Source organism: Rutidosis leptorrhynchoides, chromosome 7, assembly GCF_046630445.1.
Source record: "Rutidosis leptorrhynchoides isolate AG116_Rl617_1_P2 chromosome 7, CSIRO_AGI_Rlap_v1, whole genome shotgun sequence".
Taxonomy (NCBI): Eukaryota; Viridiplantae; Streptophyta; class Magnoliopsida; order Asterales; family Asteraceae; genus Rutidosis; species Rutidosis leptorrhynchoides.
Genome location: NC_092339.1, coordinates 106,180,729 through 106,204,773, shown reverse-complemented (window position 1 = coordinate 106,204,773; position 24,045 = coordinate 106,180,729). Strand labels below are relative to the sequence as shown.

At 34.1% G+C, this 24,045-nt stretch overlaps 1 protein-coding gene across 1 annotated transcript; it reads right to left on the bottom strand.

Moving 5' to 3' along the window:
* Positions 1 to 621: 621 nt before the first annotated feature.
* LOC139859495 (uncharacterized) lies at positions 622 to 20,575 on the bottom strand. Its single transcript, XM_071848278.1, has 4 exons — positions 20,067 to 20,575; positions 19,029 to 19,520; positions 2,204 to 2,258; positions 622 to 684 (listed from the first exon to the last, which is right to left on the bottom strand). The coding sequence occupies exons 1-4, from the start codon at positions 20,573 to 20,575 to the stop codon at positions 622 to 624; spliced, it is 1,119 nt and encodes a 372-aa protein (XP_071704379.1).
* Positions 20,576 to 24,045: the final 3,470 nt, after the last annotated feature.

The following is a 24,045-nucleotide window of genomic DNA, read 5'->3' as shown; positions in this document are numbered from 1 at the left end:
CCATAAACGTAAACATAAACTTATAATAATTGTCTAAAATCGTTAATTTTATTTCAAAAAAAAACTCTAAAATTTTGATTTAAATTAATTATAAAATGTTGAACAATTTTAATTTTGACGTCTTTGATTACCAAATTCAATTTTGACTCATTAATCGATTAGTTTAAAGGATTTTAAAAATTGAAACGAATTATCCTTAATGGGAGGTGATCCTTACAAACCACTTTTTTATCCGTGTACACTTTTATCTCATAAACTCACAATTTTACCTCTAGATTTGGGCATTGAACTTATATTATTATTTAAAGTATAATTATGGGTAGGGTATAATATGTAATTATCTATATATACTAATTGTCATGAGAGTTACTGCTATTCACGATATCATGGTTGTAATTACCCCAATTTTGAGGGGGTAATTTGGTACCTAATATATTTTTATTGATTTACGAGGGCATAAATGTCATGAGATTGTTACTATTTACGAGGGCATAAAAGTCATTTCTCATTTTCTTTAAAAGTTTTTTTTATTTACTTATGAAATATGTCATTCTATTTTATCACCTAATATATTTTTATTGGTTTCTTTGTATGAACTTAACTAGCAATTGGGCCAGCCCGCTAGCCAGGAATCGAACCAGGGTTCTTTGGGTAACCTCCGCCTACGCAAACCATCCATCCAACCTTACATTCACGTTAAATCTAACAGTAAATATATGTAAAGGTTTAAAAAGCGTGATATTTTGTTTACAAAATTCACTGTTCATCCATTTTCTCCAAATGATATTTTTTTTAAAGCAAAAGGAAATATATATTAATCAACGAAACCACGACTGTAGAATGGGATACCAAGAGAAGTATCCAAGCAACCTCAATTGAGACCTAAACTACAATCTACAAACTATCTATTTTACATGTACAAACAGGCCATATCTGGAAAACATGAGGCCTACTCGAAGAAACTTAAACTTTGATCAGACAGAAATATAGAGCTTCAACCGATCCCATCGCGATTAGGAACAAAAGAACTGCAGCTTCTTGGGCGTGTAAACCATTGTTACCACTCGAAGTTCAATTTCTTTGAGCTTTTGGTTAACCATTCAAAACTTTTGGATTGGATCTCGATGAGAACATTAGGACTAGATGATACTTTGTTACAAAAGATCTTTTGGTTTCGATTCTTCCATATTAAGTATCCACTCACCCACTTGACGGCTTGTGAAACAACCCAACCCGTATGCAACCCGACAAATGTTTTTTTTTATAATAAACCATTAACGCGCCACTTAAATGGTTACATGAAATGAACCATTTCTTACAAAATGTTCAAACATCCAACAATCCAAAGTTTACATACTTGGCACGAAGGCCATTACCCAAAAGTAATACAAGTTCGACCTTAAAATGATAGTTTTAACCCGAACGACACACGAGCATGGTTTGGGGCTAAACTACCCAAAACGATAGGCCAACTTCCAAAAGCTTCACCTAGCACCAACATGGGGGAAATCTAATGCCCAACATCCCTTTTCCCTTTCACCATACCTGCACCTAAAAAGTAAACAACGAGAGGGGTAAGCAAACGCTTAGTGATTGCAATAAGTATACACATGCATATATAATATACCTACTTGCAACCACCTACTCACATACCACATACATGCTAGCAATATAATATTAGCATACGAACTCCAAATATAAAGCTAATAACCTCCATTACCGCAACTTAGCATAAACAATAGTATATACTCCAAAAATATAATATGCTACACTACAACACATACACAAACTATATGGTTAACCATAACGCTATGGTGCTACCGGCTCATGGTTCACACCATACGAAATGCTATGACGCTACTGGATCTTTGGTTCACGCTACTACGCATATGAGTCATACTCCTTTATAGTGCTACCGGCTCTTTGGTTCACACTTTGGCGCTACCAGCTCGTGGTTCACGCCTCATTTTATAGTGCTACCGACTCGTGGTTCACACTTCATTTTATAGTGCAACCGGCTCGTGGTTCACACTTTATTTTATAGTGCTACCGGCTCATGGTTCACACTTTGATGCTACCGGGTCGTGGTTCACATCATGACACTCATCACATACATGCTATGGTACTACCAGCTCGTTGGTTCATAACATAACATTCACAAATAAATACACTATATACATACATGCATAATTATTCCACTTACCTCAACTCCTAGGTGATGATGATTATACAACCCCGCAAGCTTCAACGCAAGGTACCTAGTACATTAAGTACACAATCAACATACAAACTAGTAGAACTAACCACCAACACTCAACTCTTGGGCATTTAATGACCCAAATGCATTAAATAACCCATTTACACCAAAACCGCCCATTAATGGCCAAGACTCATCATAAATCACTAAAAGCTAGTGATTAAGGTCTACTAACACCAACTAACACAAACTTAGGGGATTTCATACCCATCTTACCCAACTAGGTCAACCGTTACCCATTTGACCCGTTTTAACACCAAGACTTATATTTTGGTCAAACTTGCACCCATTTACAATCTTTCACTAACACTGATGTTATGCGAGGTGTATACGAAATAGTTATATTTTTACTACGAAATACTATTAAATACGATACGATTTTACACAAGTTATTTATTTATTTATTTATAGAGTGGATATACCTAAACCTTGCTACAACACTATAGGCAGTGTACCTAATCGTACAGTAGTGTAGTTTTTAGTAAGTCCGGTTCGTTCCGCAGAGAGCTAGCCAAGTTAACGCTATATTTTTTAAAACTATATATGTGTGTGTGTGTGTATATATATATATATATATATATATATATATATATATATATATATATATATATAAGTAGTATTATTATTATAAAAGGGGGTTTTTACCGTTTAATGACCGGTTTGTCGATTTTATGTCTTAAGTCGCAATTAAAACCTAATGTAAAATATTAAATATACAAATGACTTAATTTAAAGCGTAAAGTAAATGCCGATAATTAAAATGCGATAAATTAAAAGTGCGATAATTAAAATGACAATAAATTAAAAGTGCGATAATTAAAATGACGGTAAATAAAAGTATGATGAGATATAAATTTAAGGAATTATGCTTATTTAAACTTCCGTAATCATGATGTTCGACGTGTTGATTTTAGTTTATTACCATGGGTTAATTGTCCTTTGTCCTGGATTATTCAATATATCCATACGGTTTTTGTCCATAACAGTCCATCAGTCATAAATATAAAGTGCGAGTGTCCTCGTCAAATTATCCTTATACCCGAAGTCAAATATTCCAACTAATTGGGGACTTAAACTGTAATAAGGTTTTAATACATTGTTAATGATTACACCAGGTTATCGACTGTGTGCAATCCAAGGTTTTAATACTTTATTATCAATTACACCAAGTATCCTTGTATGTAATCCACCCCTATTTTAATGAGTCCATTGACTATTAATCTATTCCCGTGTCCGGGCAAATGAACGATTATTAGTATTTATAAATATCCCGCCCATCGTGTCCGATCGAGTGTATATGGTTATTTATAGATACGTCAAATTGTAAATCTCTATATTAAATTAACGAACTATCATTCAGTTAAACAAATATAAAGCCCATTAATAGCCCATAGTCCAATTTCAACAAGTGTCGATCTTTTGACCAAACCCCATTTATGGTACAAAGCCCAATTACCCAATCTTAATATTTAGTCCAATATCACGATTACTTCGATTTAAATAAGCATAATAATAACTTAGCTACGAGACATTAATTTAAAAAGGTTGAACATAACTTACAATGAGTATTAATCGCGTAGTGTTACACGGACAGAATTTTGACTTACAAACTTACAACATTCGCTACCATAACCTTATTATTATTAACCTTTAATATTAAAATTATAATTAAAATATAATATATATTTAAGAGAGTGAGAGATAGATTGAATTCTGTGTGTAAAATTCGTCCGAAAAACGCTGAATTTATAGAACCTGACCTGCTACAGCAAGTCATGCGATCGCATGGGTTTTGGGCAGGCTAGCCATGCGATCGCATGGCAGCCTTTTCCTGCGCACAATGATTCCAAAAACGTGGGCTGCTGCGTATTATTTAATATTTATAATATAATATATATAATTATATATATATTATATTATATTCATGTGCATCGTTGACTTGTAATTTTAGCTCCGTTGCGTCGCGCGTTGATAGTTGGTTCATGTCCTGGTTCCAGATTTTCGAACGTCCTTGCGTACTATGTAATATCTTGTACTTTGCATTTCGCGGCTCGTACTCTTGTAACTTTTAGACGTTTCTTATCAATAAATTGAACCACTTGGATTGTACTTTGTACTTTTTAGCGTTTTGGTCGTTTGCTTCTTCAAATCGTCAAATCTGTCTTTTGTCTTCACCTTTTATTATTTAAACGAATATCACTTGTAAAATAGAACAATTGCAACTAAAAGCTTGTCTTTCTTGAAGGATAATGCAATGAAATATATGTTCGTTTTTAGTATTATCAAACACACAAGTGTATTAGTGACTTAACAACACCATTAACACTTACAAACCTCAATTTACATGACCAAACCCTATATTATAACCATTAGGGTTTCCTTACATCAGTTTAACCCAAATTCACCCATTTAACCCCCAAATGGGTCTTACAAATCCCAAATGAACAAACCCTAGCTATATGTCAATTAAAACTTAAAACACGGAGTTAAGACTTACCAACACTATCACAACGTAGCTAGAGACGTAGGGAACAATTTTAAAACTTGAGACTTAACCCGATTCACTCTTCTTCTTCTCCAAATCTCCAATTCTCTTCTCCAAAACTTGAGACTTGATGGAAGTGGATGAGAATAAAATGGAAGAAATGAGGTTTGGATAAGGTTGGGATCAGATTTGAGGATCCAAAACCCGTCCACATGTGAAATACCAATTTTACCCTTCATTTAACTCATTAAAAGGCTGAAAAGCATCAGATCGTGCATATCTCCGCGTCGCGGAGTAAACCCTCCGCGCCGTGGCTTAAAGGGTGATTTTAGTTCACATTTCCAAGCTTTCTGACCCTCAAAATAGGCAAAATCCGCACCGTGGAGATTCTGGTCGTGCCGCGGAGTTAGCTTATTTCATCCGAACTTCAGCAATCAAATATCGTTGGAAACGTAATAAGATTTACTTTCTAATGGTAAGGTTTTGAAACATCAACTCAAACTTTATTTGGGGTCGAAAAGGTATGTACACACATTGTAACTCAAACAACGTCTAGTTTTCTTCGACATTCGAACACGCAACACGTACATGCTTGGTACCCTTCATACACGCATCGTACAATCATCTTTATACAATTATACAACCAAGTATGAACATTCTAAAGATCAATTACGTACCTCGGACATGTATGATGAAAAACGGGATGTTACAGCTTGCCTAAGTCTATTAATGTTACCCGAACCGTGTAATGGAGAAGAGTCTCTGAACATTTCCTCGATAGAAAGAGTTGTCACATTACCGAGTCCCCACTGTAGTGACCCGAACTTTTCCATGTTTATATATATTAATTGAGATTGATATTTACATGACTAAATGTTTCCAACATGTTAAGCAATCAAACTTGTTAAAACTTGATTAAATGAAATAAGTTTCATATAGACAATTGATCACCCAAGTTGACCGGCGATTCACGAACGTTACAAAATTGTAAAAACTACATGTTGTGGTATATATATACACATATATATATGGTTGACATAAGATTATGATGGGTAAGTATCTCACTAAGTATATTAACAATGTGTGATATACATAAGAAATGAGATTACTAAGTTAAGAAACTCGAAATGATATATATAACGATTATCGTTATGATAACGTCTACTAAATACATATGTATCATATTAAGATATTGATACACTATATTTATCATGATAAAATGATATTTAAGTATATCATTAAGTATGTTAACAATGAACTACATATGTAAAAACAAGACTACTAACTCAAGAATTACGAAACGAGACTTATATGTAACGATTATCGTTGTAACGACATTTAAATGTATATATATCATATTAAGATATATTAATATATCATAAAATCATGATAATATAACAATTTAACATCTCATTAGATATAATAAACATTGGGTTAACAACATTTAACAAGATCGTTAACTTAAAGGTTTCAAATCAACATTTACATGTAACGACTAACGATGACTTAACGACTCAGTTAAAATGTATATACATGTAGTGTTTTAATATGTATTCATACACTTTTGAAAGACTTCAAGACACATATCAAAGTACTTCTACTTAACAAAAATTCTTACAATCTCATCCTCGTTCAGTTTCATCAACAATTCTACTCGTATGCACTCGTATTCGTACTCGTACAATACACATCTTTTAGATATATGTACTATTGGTATATACACTCCAATGATCAGCTCTTAGCAGCCCATGTGAGTCACCTAACACATGTGAGAACCATCATTTGGCAACTAGCATGAAATATCTCATAAAATTACAAAAATATTAGTAATCATTCATGACTTTTTTACATGAAAACAAAATTACATATCCTTTATATCTAATCCATATACCAACGACCAAAAACACCTACAAACACTTTTATTCTTCAATTTTATTCATCTAATTGATCTCTCTCAAGTTCCATCTTCAAGTTCTAAGTGTTCTTCATAAATTCCATAAGTATAGTTTCATAAAAATCAAGAATACTACCAAGTTTGCAAGTTTTTGCAAGTTTACTTCCAAGCTTTCTAATCCATTCCAAGTAATCATCTAAGATCAAGGAACCTTTGTTTTTTACAGTAGGTTATCTTTCTAATTCAAGGTAATATTCATATTCAAACTTTGATCCAATTTCCACAACTATAACAATCTTATTTCGAGTGAAAATCTTACTTGAACTGTTTTCGTGTCATGATTCTGCTTCAAGAACTTTCAAGCCATCCAAGGATCCTTTGAAGCTAGATCTATTTTTCTCATTTCCAGTAGCTTTATCCAGAAAACTTGAGGTAGTAATGATGTTCATAACATCATTCGATTCATACATATAAATCTATCTTATTCGAAAGTTTAAACTTGTAATCACTAGAACATAGTTTAGTTAATTCTAAACTTGTTCGCAAACAAAAGTTAATCCTTCTAACTTGACTTTTAAAATCAACTAAACACATGTTATATATCTATATGATATGCTAACTTAATGATTTAAAATCAGAAAACACAAAAAACACCGTAAAACCGGATATACGCCGTTGTAGTAACACCGCAGGCTGTTTTGGGTTAGTTAATTAAAAACTATGATAAACTTTGATTTAAAAGTTGTTCTTCTGGGAAAATGATTTTTCTTATGAACATGAAACTATAGCCAAAAATCATGGTTAAACTCAAAGTGAAAGTATGTTTTCCAAAATGGTCATCTAGACGTCGTTCTTTCGACTGAAATGACTACCTTTACAAAAATGACTTGTAACCTGTAATTCCGACTATAAACCTATACTTTTTCTGTTTAGATTTATAAAATAGAGTTCAATATGAAACCATAGCAATTTGATTCACTCAAAACGGATTTAAAACGAAGAAGTTATGGGTAAAACAAGATTGGATATTTTTTGATTGTTGTAGCTACGGGAAATATTATAACAATTCTATACAAATCATATCTTAGCTAATTATATTGTATTATACATGTATTCTAATATATTATGTAATCTTGGGATACCATAGACACGTATGCAAATGTTTTGACATATCATATCGACCCATCTATATATATTATTTGGAACAACCATAGACACTCTGTATGCAGTAATGTTGGAGTTAGCTATACAGGGTTGAGGTTGATTCCAAAAATATATATAGTTTGAGTTGTGATCTAGCCTGAGACATGTATACACTGGGTCGTGGATTGATTCAAGATAATATATATCAATTTATTTCTGTACATCTAATTATGGACAACTAGTTGTAGGTTACTAACAAGGACAGCTGACTTAATAAACTTAAAACAGTAAAATGTATTAAAAATGTTGTAAATATATTTTGAACATACTTTGATATATATGCACATATTTGTTATAGGTTCGTGAATCGACCAGTGGCCAAGTCTTACTTCCCGACGAAGTAAAAATCTGTGAAAGTGAGTTATAGTCCCACTTTTAAAATCTAATATTTTTGGGATGAGAATACATGCAGGTTTTTTAAATGATTTACAAAATAGACACAAGTATGTGAAACTACATTCTATGGTTGAATTATCGAAATCGAATATGCCCCTTTTTATTAAGTCTGGTAATCTAAGAATTAGGGAAGAGACACCCTAATTGACGCGAATCCTAAAGATAGATCTATTGGGCCTAACAAACCCCATCCAAAGTACCGGATGCTTTAGTACTTCAAAATTTATATCATATCCGAAGGGTGTCCCGGAATGATGGTGATATTCTTATATATGCATCTTGTTAATGTCGGTTACCAGGTGTTCACCATATGAATGATTTTTATCTCTATGTATGGGATGTGTATTGAAATACTCTTGTGGTCTATTGTTACGATTTGATATATATAGGTTAAACCTATAACTCACCAACATTTTTGTTGACGTTTAAAGCCTGTTTATTCTCAGGTGAATACTAAGAGCTTCGCTGTTGCATACTAAAATAAGAATAAGAATTGGAGTCCATGTTTGTATGATATTGTTTAAAAACTGCATTCAAGAAACATATGTCGATGTAATATATTTCTATTGTAAACCATTATGTAATGGTCGTGTATAAACAGTATATTTTAGATTATCATTATTTGATAATCTACGTAATGTTTTTTTTAAAACCTTTATTGATAAAATAAAGGTTATGGTTGTTTTAAAAATGAATGCAGTCTTTGAAAAACGTCTCATATAGAGGTCAAAACCTCGCAACAAAATCAATTAATATGGAACGTTTATAATCAATATGAACGGGACATTTCAGTTGGTATCCGAGCGTTGGTCTTAGAGAACCAGAAAATTTGCATTAGTGTGTCTTATCGAGTTTGTTAGGATGCATTAGTGAGTCTGGACTTCGACCGTGTTTTCTTTAAAAATGATTGCTTAACATTTTTGTTGGAAACTATATATTATTAACATGTAAATATTATGTGATATATTAATCTCTTAAGATGTTTGATATTGTGTGATAGATGTCTACCTCTAGCACAAATCCCATTGACTCACCTAATAATAACAAAGAGTCGAATATATATTGGCAAGATTCACAAGTTCTCGAAGAACTGGAAGAAGAAACGGAACCGGAAGAAGAGGAACCAGAAGAAGAGGAACCCGAAGAAGAAGAGGTTCCGGAGGGGGGAATTGTAGGAACCACAGAAAATCGGTTAAATAAAAGAAAATCCTCAACCAATGGACCAAAGTTAATAATGGTCAATGGTGTTTCCGCTAAGGAATCAAAATATTAGGAAAATTACCAATTTTCCGATGAATCGGATCCTGATGAGGATTCCGATGATGTTATAGAAATTACCCCGACCCAATTTAATGAGGCAAAAGAAAATAATAAGGGAAAAGGCATCAAAATAGAGAAATCTGATTACGACCCCGATGAACTTTATATGTACCGTCAACACCCGTATTTTCAATATCGTGACAATAACCCGGGAACCTCTAAACCACCAGGTTTTTCTAAACCAATGTGAAAAATGACGACTCGTATTAGAGGAACATCATATATCCGTAGAAGCGTAGGAAAAAGAACCAAGTCCGAAGAAGAAGAAACCAGTGATTCAGATTAGAGGGGTGTGAGCACGTTGTGTAATAAATGTATTGTAGTGTGCTTGTACTTTTATGTTCTATGTAAAAATTGCTTGTATTGTTTGTTATTACGAATCTAATCCTTGTCTATTTACAGTATAAAAACAAAATGGACGTTAAGGGTAGACAACCGAATATTTTAGAAGACCTACCAGAGGATATGATTGAGGAAATCTTGTCTAGAGTCGGTCAGAATTCATCAGCACTTTTAGTTATGGCGAAATTAACTTGTCAAACATTTGAAAGACTTTCGAGAAATGCCTTAGTTTATAAAAGGCTTTCCTTTGATAGATGGGGTATATCACATTGGGGAGACTGTAAGTTACGCCGTGTTTTCTTTAAAGCGTTAAATGTGGGGAACCCAAATGCAATTTTATGCTACGGGTTAAGAACCGATTTTGACTCAACATATCCCAACATAGGATTTTGTGAATTAGAAAGAGCTTCTAACATGCAACATAAAGAAGCATGTTATGCTTATGGGTTATTGATGTTCGCTTCTTACCAAAGTGAGAAAAAGAACATCGGATTGCAGCTTTTAAATAAAACTTTCTCACAAGTGACGGATTCAGTAGTTGGGGTGAGAAACAAGGTTTTTAGATTATTACGGGGCTGTTGGACATTACGAAACCCTCGTCCTTTTGACGACATTACAACATGCTGCCTAGCTAATGGTCATAACGGTTATTTTCCACAAGACCAAGGATGGGAAGTCGTCTTAGTAAAACCAGAATGCATGACTTGTTTCTGGACTTATGAATTATGTGTCTTTATTTCCTTTGCTGAACAACTTGCGTATTAACTAGATTTATCTTCAAAACTGTCATGTATCATAGTGTACTATATTTCATGTTATATGTAATATAGCGAAGTTGTAAGTTTGAAGAATATTTGTATGTGATATATTATTATAATCAGTTTTTCATATGGAATTGTAGTAGTTGAATTGTATATTAGCTACTAAGTATGAACTTAACGGGTAGGTGGTACCCGAATTTAAACTTATAAAACGCTAATATGAAGAAAAAGCTTTTATAAATGAGTTCATATTATACTACGAGATACTATTGACTACTCTTAATATTCTGTATGATTAAATTGTTTCATTTGACTATTTTGAAGGAAATGGCACCGACTACTCGACACACCTTGAATATGAGCGAAGAGGAATTTCGTGCCTTTCTTGCTTCAAACATAGCCGCAGTACAGGCCGCGCTACATACCAACAATAACTCTGAATCTAGCAATACAGCTAACGGCACAAGAAATCGTGTAGGATGCTCCTACAAAGAATTCACTGCCTGCAAACCTTTGGAATTTGATGGAACCGAAGGACCAATTGGATTGAAACGGTGGATCGAGAAAGTCGAATCGGTGTTTGCCATAAGTAAGTGTACTGAAGATGATAAAGTTAAGTACGCTACGCATACCTTTACAGGTATTGCATTAACATGGTGGAATACCTATCTAGAGCAAGTGGGACAAGATGCTGCTTACGCAGCATTCAAGCACTTAATGAACGAGAAGTACCGTCCCAGAACCGAGGTCAATAAACTCAAGTCAGAACTTAGAGGGTTACGAACACAGGGATTCGATATTACTTCGTACGAAAGACGATTCACGGAATTGTGCCTATTGTGTCTGAGAGCGTTCGAAGATGAGGAAGAGAAGATCGACGCGTTTGTGAAAGGGTTACCGGAGAGAATCCAAGAAGATATAAGTTCACAGGAGCCTACCTCCATACAAAAGGCATGTAGAATGGCTCACAAACTAGTGAACCAGATTGAGGGAAGAATTAAAGAGCAGGTGGCCGAAGAGGCCAACGTGAAGCTAGTCAAAAGAAAGTGGGAGGAAAACGGTGATAAGAGTCACCAAAACAACACAACTATCCCAACAATCGCAACATCAATCGCAACTACAACAAACGGCAAAACAACAACAACAACAACTACCACAATCATCCCAACAACAATAACAACCGCAGCAACAACAACAATCAGAAGCAGCTATGCCAAAGGTGTGAAAAGTATCACTCGGGGTTCTGCACCAAATTTTGCAACAAGTGTAAAAGAAATGGTCATAGCGCGGTGAAATGTGAGGTCTACAGACCAGGGGTTAACAGAACGAAAGGAACAAATGGTGTCGGAACGAGTAATGGTGGAGCAAGTATTGTCGGAGCAAGTTATGCCAATGTAGTTTGTTATAAATGTGGAAAACTGGGCCACATTATTAGAAATTGCCCGAACCAGGAGAACACGAATGGACAAGGCCGAGGAAGAGTTTTCAATATTAATGCGGCAGAGGCACAGGAAGACCCGGAGCTTGTTACAGGTACGTTTCTTATTGATAATAAATCTGCTTACGTTTTATTTGATTTGGGTGCGGATAGAAGCTATATGAGTAGAGATTTTTGTGCTAAATTAAGTTGTCCATTGACACCGTTGGATAGTAAATTTTACTCGAATTAGCAAACAGTAAATTAATTTCAGCAGATAATATATGTCGGAATCGAGAAATTAAACTGGTTAGCGAAACATTTAAGATTGACTTGATACCAGTAGAGTTAGGGAGTTTTGATGTGATAATCGGTATGGACTGGTTGAAAGAAGTGAAAGCAGAGATCGTATGTTACAAAAATGTAATTCGCATTATACGAGAAAAAGGAAAACCCTTAATGGTGTACGGAGAAAAGGGCAACACGAAGCTACATCTTATTAGTAATTTGAAGGCACAAAAACTAATAAGAAAAGGTTGCTATGCTATTCTAGCACACGTCGAGAAAGTACAACTGAAGAAAAGAGCATCAATGATGTTCCCGACGCAAAAGAATTTCCCGATGTATTTCCGAAAGAATTACCGGGACTACCTCCACATCGATCTGTTGAATTTCAAATAGATCTTATACCAGGAGCTGCACCAATAGCTAGTGCTCCTTACAGACTCGCACCCTGCGAGATGAAAGAACTGCAAAGCCAACTGCAAGAACTATTAGAACGTGATTTCATTCGACCAAGCACATCACCATGGGGAGCTCCTATTTTGTTTGTCAAGAAGAAGGATGCTACATTTAGGTTGTGTATTGACTACAGAGAGTTGAATAAACTTACCATCAAAAACTGTTATCCACTGCCGAGAATTGACGACTTATTTGATCAACTACAAGGCTCGTCGATTTATTCGAAAATCGATTTACGTTCTGGATATCATTAAATGCGAGTAAAGGAGGATGATATTCCAAAAACTGCTTTTAGGACGCGTTATGGTCATTACGAGTTTATGGTTATGCCGTTTGGATTGACTGACGCACCAGCTGTGTTCATGGATCTTATGAACCGAGTGTGTGGGCCATATCTTGACAAGTTTGTCATTGTTTTCATCGATGACATACTTATTTACTCAAAGAATGATCAAGAGCACGAAGAACATTTGAGAAAAGTGCTAGAAGTATTGAGGAAAGAAAAACTTTATGCTAAGTTTTCAAAGTGTGCATTTTGGTTGGAAGAAGTTCAATTCCTCGGTCACATAGTGAACAAAGAAGGTATCCAGGTGGACCCGGCAAAGATCGAAACCGTTGAAAAGTGGGAAACCCCAAAAACTCTGAAGCATATACGTCAATTTTTAGGATTGGCTGGTTACTACAGAAGATTCATCCAAGATTTCTCCAAAATAGCAAAACCCTTGACTGCATTAACGCATAAAGGGAAGAAATTTGAATGGAAGGATGAACAAGAGAAGGCATTTCAGTTATTGAAGAAAAATCTAACTACGGCACCTATATTGTCATTGCCTGAAGGGAATGATGATTTTGTGATTTATTGTGACGCATCAAAGCAAGGTCTCGATTGTGTATTAATGCAACGAACGAAGGTGATTGCTTATGCGTCTAGATAATTGAAGATTCACGAGCAAAATTATACAACTCACTATTTGGAATTGGGTGCTGTTGTTTTTGCATTAAAGACTTGGAGACAGTATTTATATGGGGTTAAAAGTATTATATATACCGACCACAAAATTCTCCAACATATATTTAATCAAAAGCAACTGAATATGAGACAACGCAGGTGGATTGAACTGTTGAATGATTATGATTTTGAGATTCGATACCACCCGAGGAAGGCGAATGTGGTAGCCGATGCTTTGAGTAGAAAGGACAGAGAACCTATACGGGTAAAAGCTATGAATATAATTATTCGTACTAACCTTACTACTCAAATAAAGGAGGCGCAACAGGGGGTTGTAAAAGAAGGAAAGTTGAAGAATGAGACACCCAAAGGATCAGAGAAACATCTTAATATTCGGGAAGACGGAACCCGATATAGGGCTGATAGAATTTGGGTACCAAGGTTTGGAGATGTGAGAGAAATGGTACTTAAAGAAGCACATAAAACCAGATACTCAATACATCCTGGAATGGGGAAGATGTACAAGGATCTCAAAAAACACTTTTGGTGGCCGGGTATGAAAGTCGATATTGCTAAATATGTAGGAGAATGTTTGACGTGTTCTAAGGTCAAAGCTGAACATCAGAAACCATCAAGTCTACTACAACAACCTGAAATCCCGGAATGGAAATGGGAAAACATTACCATGGATTTCATTACTAAATTGCCAAGGACTGCAAGTGGTTATGATACTATTTGGGTAATAGTTGATCGTCTCACCAAGTTAGCACACTTCCTGCCAATGAGAGAAGATGACAAAATGGAGAAGTTGGCGCGATTGTATTTGAAGGAGGTTGTATCCAGACATGGAATACCCGTCTCTATTATCTCTGATAGGGATGGTAGATTTGTTTCAAGGTTCTGGCAGATGTTGCAACAAGCATTGGAGACTTGTCTAGACATGAGTACTGCCTATCATCCACAAACTGATGGGCAGAGCGAAAGGACAATACAAATGCTTGAAGACATGCTACGAGCATGTGTTATTGATTTCGGAAACAGTTGGGATACACCTACCGTTAGCAGAATTTTCCTACAACAGCAGTTATCATTCTATTATTGAGATGGCACCGTTTGAGGCACTTTATGGTAAAAAGTGCAGGTCTCTAATTTGTTGGAATGAAGTGGGGGATAGACAGATTACGGGTCCGGAGATAATACAAGAAACTACCGAGAAAATCATCCAAATTCAACAATGATTGAAAACTGCCCAGAGTCGACAAAAGAGCTACGCGGACAGTAAAAGAAAAGATATAGAGTTTGAAATTGGAGAAATGGTCATGCTTAAGGTTTCACCTTGGAAAGGCGTTGTTCGATTTGGTAAACGGGGGAAACTAAATCCAAGGTACATTGGACCATTCAAGATTATAGATCGTGTCGGACCAGTAGCTTACCAACTGGAGCTACCTCAACAACTCGCGGCTGTACATAACACTTTCTACGTCTCGAATTTGAAGAAATATTTTGCTAAAGAAGATCTCACTATTCCGTTGGACGAAATCCAAATCAATGAAAAACTTCAATTCATTGAAGAACCCGTCGAAATAATGGATCGTGAGGTTAAGAGACTTAAGCAAAACAAGATACCGATTGTTAAGGTTCGATGGAATGCTTGTAGAGGACCCGAGTTCACCTGGGAGCATAAAGATCAGATGAAGAAGAAATACCCGCATCAATTTCCAGAAGATTCGTCAACACCTTCAACAGTTTAAAATTTTGGGACGAAATTTATTTAACGGGTAGGTACTGTAGTGACCCGAAATTTTCCATGTTTATATATATTAATTGAGATTGATATTTACATGACTAAATGTTTCCAACGTATTAAGCAATAAAACTTGTTAAGACTTGATTAAATGAAATAAGTTTCATATAGACAATTGATCACCCAAGTTGACCGGCGATTCATGAACGTTACAAAATTGTAAAAACTACATGTTGTGGTATATATATACACATATATATATGGTTGACATAAGATTATGATGGGTAAGTATCTCACTAAGTATATTAACAATGTGTTATATACATAAGAAATGAGATTACTAAGTTAAGAAACTCGAAATGATATATATAACGATTATCGTTATGATAACGTCTACTAAATACATATGTATCATATTAAGATATTGATACACTATATTTAACATGATAAAATGATATTTAAATATATCATTAAGTGTGTTAACAATGAACTACATATGTAAAAATAAGACTACTAACTCAAGAATTACGAAATGAGACTTATGTGTAACGATTATCGTTGTAACGACATTTAAATGTATATATATATCATATTAAGATATATTAATATATCATAATATCATGATAATATAATAATTTAACATCTCATTAGATATAATAAACATTGGGTTAACAACATTTAACAAGATCGTTAACTTAAAGGTTTCAAATCAACATTTACATGTAACGACTAACGATGACTTAACGACTCAGTTAAAATGTATATACATGTAGTGTTTTAATATGTATTCATACACTTTTGAAAGACTTCAAGACACATATCAAAGTACTTCTACTTAACAAAAATGCTTACAATCTCATCCTCGTTCAGTTTCATCAACAATTCTACTCGTATGCACTCGTATTCGTACTCGTACAATACACAGCTTTTATATGTATGTACTATTGGTATATACATTCCAATTATCAGCTTTTAGCAGCCCATGTGAGTCACCTAACACATGTGGGAACCATCATTTGGCAACTAGCATGAAATATCTCATAAAATTACAAAAATATTAGTAATCATTCATGACTTATTTACATGAAAACAAAATTACATATCCTTTATATCTAATCCATATACCATCGACCAAAAACACCTACAAACACTTTCATTCTTCAATTTTCTTCATCTAATTGATCTCTCTCAAGTTCCATCTTCAAGTTCTAAGTGTTCTTCATAAATTCCATAAGTATAGTTTCATAAAAATCAAGAATACTACCAAGTTTGCAAGTTTACTTCCAAGCTTTCTAATCCATTCCAAGTAATCATCTAAGATCAAGGAACCTTTGTTTTTTACAGTAGTTTATCTTTCTAATTCAAGGTAATATTCATATTCAAACTTTGATTCAATTTCTACAACTATAACAATCTTATTTCGAGTGAAAATCTTACTTGAACTGTTTTCGTGTCATGATTCTGCTTCAAGAACTTTCAAGCCATCCAAGGATCCTTTGAAGCTAGATCCATTTTTCTCATTTCCAGTAGCTTTATCCAGAAAACTTGAGGTAGTAATGATGTTCATAACATCATTCGATTCATACATATAAAGCTATCTTATTCGAAGGTTTAAACTTGTAATCACTAGAACATAGTTTAGTTAATTCTAAACTTGTTCGCAAACAAAAGTTAATCCTTCTAACTTGACTTTTAAAATCAACTAAACACATGTTCTATATCTATATGATATGCTAACTTAATGTTTTAAAACCGGAAAACACGAAAAACACCTTAAAACCGGATATACGCCGTTGTAGTAACACCGCGGGCTGTTTTGGGTTAGTTAATTAAAAACTATGATAAACTTTGATTTAAAAGTTGTTCTTCTGGGAAAATAATTTTTCTTATGAACATAAAACTATATCCAAAAATCATGGTTAAACTCAAAGTGGAAGTATGTTTTCCAAAATGGTCATCTAGACGTCGTTCTTTCGACTGAAATGACTACCTTTACAAAAATGACTTGTAACCTGTAATTCCAACTATAAACCTATACTTTTTCTGTTTAGATTCATAAAATAGAGTTCAATATGAAACCATAGCAATTTGATTCACTCAAAAGGAATTTAAAACGAAGAAGTTATGGGTAAAACAAGATTGGATATTTTTTGATTGTTGTAGCTACGGGAAATATTGTAACAATTCTATACAAATCATATCCTAGCTAATTTATATTGTATTATACATGTATTCTAATATATTATGTAATCTTGGGATACCATAGACACGTATGCAAATGTTTTGACATATCATATCGACCCATCTATATATATTATTTGGAACAACCATAGACACTCTATATGCAGTAATGTTGGAGTTAGATATACAGGGTTGAGGTTGATTCCAAAAATATATATAGTTTGAGTTGTGATCTAGCCTGAGACGTGTATACACTGGGTCGTGGATTGATTCAAGATAATATATATCGATTTATTTCTGTACATCTAATTATGGACAACTAGTTGTAGGTTACGAACAAGGACAGCTGACTTAATAAACTTAAAACAGTAAAACGTATTAAAAATGTTGTAAATATATTTTGAACATACTTTGATATATATGTACATATTTGTTATAGGTTCGTGAATCGACCAGTGGCCAAGTCTTACTTCCCGACGAAGTAAAAATCTGTGAAAGTGAGTTATAGTCCCACTTTTAAAATCTAATATTTTTGGGATGAGAATACATGCAGGTTTTTTAAATGATTTACAGAATAGACACAAGTACGTGAAACTACATTCTATGGTTGAATTATCGAAATCGAATATGCCCCTTTTTATTAAGTCTGGTAATCTAAGAATTAGGGAACAGACACCCTAATTGACGCGAATCCTAAAGATAGATCTATTGGGCCTAACAAACCCCATCCAAAGTACCGGATGCTTTAGTACTTCGAAATTTATATCATATCCGAAGGGTGTCCCGGAATGATGGGGATATTCTTATATATGCATCTTGTTAATGTCGGTTACCAGGTGTTCACCATATGAATGATTTTTATCTCTATGTATGGGATGTGTATTGAAATATGAAATCTTGTGGTCTATTGTTACGATTTGATATATATAGGTTAAACCTATAACTCACCAACATTTTTGTTGACGTTTAAAGCATGTTTATTCTCAGGTGAATACTAAGAGCTTTCGCTGTTGCATACTAAAATAAGGACAAGAATTGGAGTCCATGTTTGTATGATATTGTTTAAAAACTGCATTCAAGAAACATATGTCGATATAATATATTTCTATTGTAAACCATTATGTAATGGTCGTGTGTAAACAGTATATTTTAGATTATCATTGTTTGATAATCTACGTAATGTTTTTTTTAAAACCTTTATTGATAAAATAAAGGTTATGGTTGTTTTAAAAATGAATGCAGTCTTTGAAAAATGTCTCATATAGAGGTCAAAACCTCGCAACGAAATCAATTAATATGGAACGTTTATAATCAATATGAACGGGACATTTCACCCACCAATTAAATACCCGAATCCAAATATCCATTGCGTATTTACAGAAGATAAGCACGTGTTCTACCGCCTCGAGTTCGTCATCACACATGGGACACCTTACCGATTTAAGGTCGATACCTTTTTTATCTAACTGAACCCAGGTCGGGATCCTTTTGCGTAAAGTCCTCCAAGCGAATAGTTCTATTTTCTTGTGGACCAATTTATTTCGTGCATTTTCCTTAGCCAGAAACGAGTGATGCAGTAGTTTAGAATCAATTTCGGTTGCCATGATACTAGTCTCGAACACCCCATTGTTACTCAAGAGCCATTTCCACTTGTCTGTGTTTCCACGATCAACAGAAGCAGATGCAAGATATCTTTCCAGCATTTCACAATCGGTACTCGATCTACCAAATAACGGTCTGGTCCATTGCCACAGAAAGTTTGTACCTGTACTGCTCCAACAGACCCTATCGCATACAAGTGCCTTTTTTACAGTTTCAAGTTGAAATAATCTAGGAAATCAAACTTTAAAACAAACGTCACCATGCCAAGTATCTTCCCAAAACAACGTGTCACTACCATTACCAATTGTTTTCACAAAAGAGGAGTTAAGTGCGACACCCAAATTTGAAAGAGTATTATCAAGACGTAAAATTGAGGACCACGAAGTATTATGGTTAGAGAACCCGTTACCACCCAACCCTCCGTCCCGACCATATAAACTTTTGATGACTCTCACCTAAAAGGCCCCTTTTTCGACCCGAAAATGCCACCACCATTTACACATTAAAGCCAAGTTTTTGGCCTTCAATGAACCCACATTTAAACCCCCTGACTCATAAGGAACAAGGATGTCATCCCATTTTACCCAATCCATTTTGTTGGCTTCACCCACCCCACCCCAAAAAAACTTACGCCTAAGGCTTTCGAGAAGGTTGATGACGCATGTAGGAGCACTAAAGAGCGAGAAGTAGTACAACAGTAAGCTAGTGAGGACCGATTTGATGAGAGTTCATCTACCCCCGAACGACATTGACCTAGCCTTCCATTTCGCGAACCTAGTGTGGAATTTATCAATTATTGATTTCCAATCATTAAGCTTATTCATCCTTGAACCTACTGGGAGGCCCAGATAAAGAAAAAGGAGGTATCCATCTTTACAACCTAATGATAAAGCACAATTTTCAGTTTCTGACCTATTGACCCCGATGCCAAATAAAGTGCATTTAGATAAGTTGATCTTTAAACTCGACATTAGCTCAAAACATTCAAGCATCTTCATGACATTTCGGATATTTCTTCCTCCCCACTCACCTATGTCATCGGCAAATTGGAGGTGAGAGAGGAGTATTTTTTCCGAACCAATGTTTAATCCTTTGAAAAACATATGTTCATAAGTAGCTTTAGCAAGTAGGTTCAATCCTTCTCCGGCAATGATGAAGAGAAATGGTGAAAGTGGATCGCCCTGTCTTATGCCTCTTTCAAGTGAGAATTCCGATGTGGGAGATCCATTGACAAGCACAGAAACAGTAGCAGATTTAAGGTGTGACGATCGCTCCAAATCCATATGGACGAACACGTCATTCATTGATTTCATTGCGAGGTATTTGACCTCTATATGATACATTTTGTAAACATTGCATTCTTTTGAAAAGGCACACCATAAATGAATATTTAAATCAAAGGTTTTTGACATCTGATGATTTCTACATATAGACAATCACCATAAATAATAGTTTACAACAGTATTTCCGTTGACAATGCAGTCAAAATAAGATACATGGTGATGATTTGGTGAATGCAACGTCTCCTTGAAAAATATGTCATGTAAGACTCCATGCACATAGCTTGTTTAACATCTAAGCAAACAGCGGAAGACCTCTAGGAAACCTGAGAATAAACATGCTAACAAGTGTCAACACAAAGGTTGGTGAGTTCATAGTTTTAATGTTGCGCATAATCTGTATATAAAGGTGGATCACAAAATTTCAGTTGTTCAATCCAGAAACGTTTATCAAAATATTCTATGAAATTGAGCACCCTGGTAACTAAACTTAACGTATATATAATTTGTACCCTTTGCATAATCATCTTAATAATACACGCAAACCAACCTGTACGCTTCTCAAATCGCATACGTCCATTAAAAGGCTAGTGCTCTAGCTCGGACGGGGATATCAAGCCCTATGGATCCATATACTACTACTCACGCCCACCAGTTCTTATAACTGGCAGTTAACAGTTACCAAAGCTAAGGGATTTTCGGTTCAAACTCAGTGTAGAATTTAGTATGTACTTGTATCCATTGCGTTTTAAATAAAGTGCATGTATTCTCAGCCCAAAAATATATATTGCAAAAGCAATTAAAAAGGGATCAATGAAACTCACCTTAGCAGCATATAAAGTCGTTCACCAAAATGTGATCGAAACACAGATTACCAAATAACCGTAGATCTCAACCTAGAGAACATATGTTGGTTAATAAATGTCTATCAAGCTAGGTCAGGTCATAGTGTATCACAATCCTAATGCTCGATATTGACATACAAAAGTTATCCAATGTTGTTTCAAAAAGTCAATTTTGACAATAGTTTAACAAAACGAGACGTACCTTATATAAGGATTCATTTACTCGGTTGGTAATATTCAAAAATCTAATTTATCAATCTCGTAAACAAGTTGTTTAAATCTTAATTGTAGATTCAAAAGCAATTTCAATTAACTTCAATCATAATTCAGTTGCTCATATCTTTTAATCCGTTCATCGAAATTACACGATTTCTAAATGAAAAGTTATTGATTTTTCGCCAGCTTTCCAAAAACATGCATATCATATACCTTTTATCAGTAATATATGTATTTACTTCGTGATTCATCATAACTGTTTAACGACAAAATTTAGCGTACAATCATGTATAAATATATACACTCGAGCACTAGTATGTATACACTATTAATTTATAAAATATAAAATATAAATGCTTACGTATTAATATTGAGATTCAATATTGTAGAAAAGTATGTAGACGCAACAGAGATGATAAACACTAGATTTGATTCATAAATATACCCTCGAACATTACCCGTAACCTCTTTGGCAATAACCCATAATTTCCTTAGCTCTATCCCGCTCAAAAACCCATTTTGAATGTGACACGCTCATAACCTCGTTGTAGTATTTTATGTATATATAATACTAATAATAATATTATAATAAGATTAATAATAATAATATTAATCTTATCTTAATAATAATAATAATAATAATAATAATAATAATAATAATAATAATAATAATAATAATAATAATAATAATAATAATAAGGAGGAATAAATTAGAAAAGAAACTCGAGACCAGATCGAGCTTTTATAGTATGTGGCCTGCTACAGTAGCAAATAGTGTTTTACTGTAGCAAAGAAACTCATTTTCACTGTAGCGCTGTAGCAAAATACGGGTTACTGTAGCAAATAGTGTTTTACTGTAGCAAATAGTGTTTTACTGTAGGAAAGTCGTTTTTACTTGTACATATATATATACACATACATATAATTGTTCATGAATCGTTGAGAGCAGTCAAATGTAATTTAATACATGAAACAGTTCTAAAATTTTGAGATTCAGTTTTACAGACTTTGCTTATCGCGTCAGAAATGTTGATCATACAAAGATTAAGTTTAAATTTGATCAGAAATTTCCGGGTCATCACAGTACCTACCCGTTAAAGAAATTTCGTCCCGAAATTTGAGTGAGGTCGTCATGGCTAACAATAAAAATGTTTTAATGAAGAATATGAGTTGATAATAGAGTTTTATCTATGTTTGAATAATATGGATAAAATAATCCAATTACTCGAAGCGTATGAGAGAAGTTATCGTAATCAAGTGAAATGGAGAATAGAGATGCGTCTTATCTCTTGATGTAGTAACGATTGATTTCCGAATTTTAAGGAATAGAAAATCTTCATAATTTAAATAAGATTTGATTTTTCGGAATTTGCGGAAATTAGGATTTTCTTTGATTAAATGCGTAACCTGCCTCTATTGCTGCGTCCGATATTTTGCTATAAATTGACCTCTTCCGTTTCATTTATTTTCAACACTCCTATAATCTTCTTTATTATTTCATACATCCCAATAGATTGTGAAAATGCTTAATCCAGTTCTTATTCTTGATATTTTCCTGGCTATCGTATCCTTCATTCTTCTTTTTTATCTGCCACCAGAGGAAGTTATTTTCTTCTACTATTACCTTGGGGTTATAGTGTTTTTCATTCTCCCGTGTCTTTATATTGCTATACGCATTGATATACACGGTTTGTAATTTCGGGGTTGTTATCGGGCTTTATATTCTCAATTATATTTCGGAGCTTCATGCTTTTGTTTTCTCTTCCCGACCTTAAGTCAAGCGGATAATGGTCCAGAATTCGTAGGTATGAAGTTTCAGATGAACATAACTAATGTTCTAAGAAAGAAATGGTAATAGCACAATCTGACTTGTCAAATTACCAGAATACCTCGAAAAAGACCGAATCATTAAGAAAATATTTTCTTGATATTTTTAGAGATTATATAGAATGAAAGAGTTATGTAACATGGTTCATGATGAGATTATGATATGTGAACCTTTATCGTGTTCTATTAGAAAGTCAGAATGACTTACTGTAATATAATCACGTTGATCAAGTGTCATTATATTATATTAACTCATGCTTCAATTCCCAACATTACTTCAAAACAATTATATTTTAAACTTGAAAGTTTCAGAATTTAGAAACTAAAATAGTTTCTTTTATGGTGTAACACAGATATCGTAAAGAGAAAATTGATTTTCGATAAGAATGATTATGAAATTATCTCCAGAAATATGGAGGATATTTATAATGAAAGATACGATGATATCTTAGAATTTCTAATATCAGAGGATGATGAAGAATATTATTCACAAGGGTTTAGATTCAGAAGCAAGGTATTCGTTAATGGCTTCAGCAGATACTGAATCATTTGGATTCTATGAAGACAGGTTTCGTCCTTGTGATT

What these genes read in the sequence shown, in the direction of transcription:
- LOC139859495 (XM_071848278.1), bottom strand. Translation starts at nt 20,575, where the DNA reads ATGGATTTGGAGCGATCGTCACACCTTAAATCTGCTACTGTTTCTGTG. An exon ending in TGGATTCGGGTATTTAATTG is followed by an intron (nt 2,259 to 19,028) that starts GTGGGTGAAATG and finishes TTAATGTACTAG; the next exon opens with GTACCTTGCGTTGAAGCTTG. An exon ending in ATCATCACCTAGGAGTTGAG is followed by an intron (nt 685 to 2,203) that starts GTAAGTGGAATA and finishes CGTGAATGTAAG; the next exon opens with GTTGGATGGATGGTTTGCGT.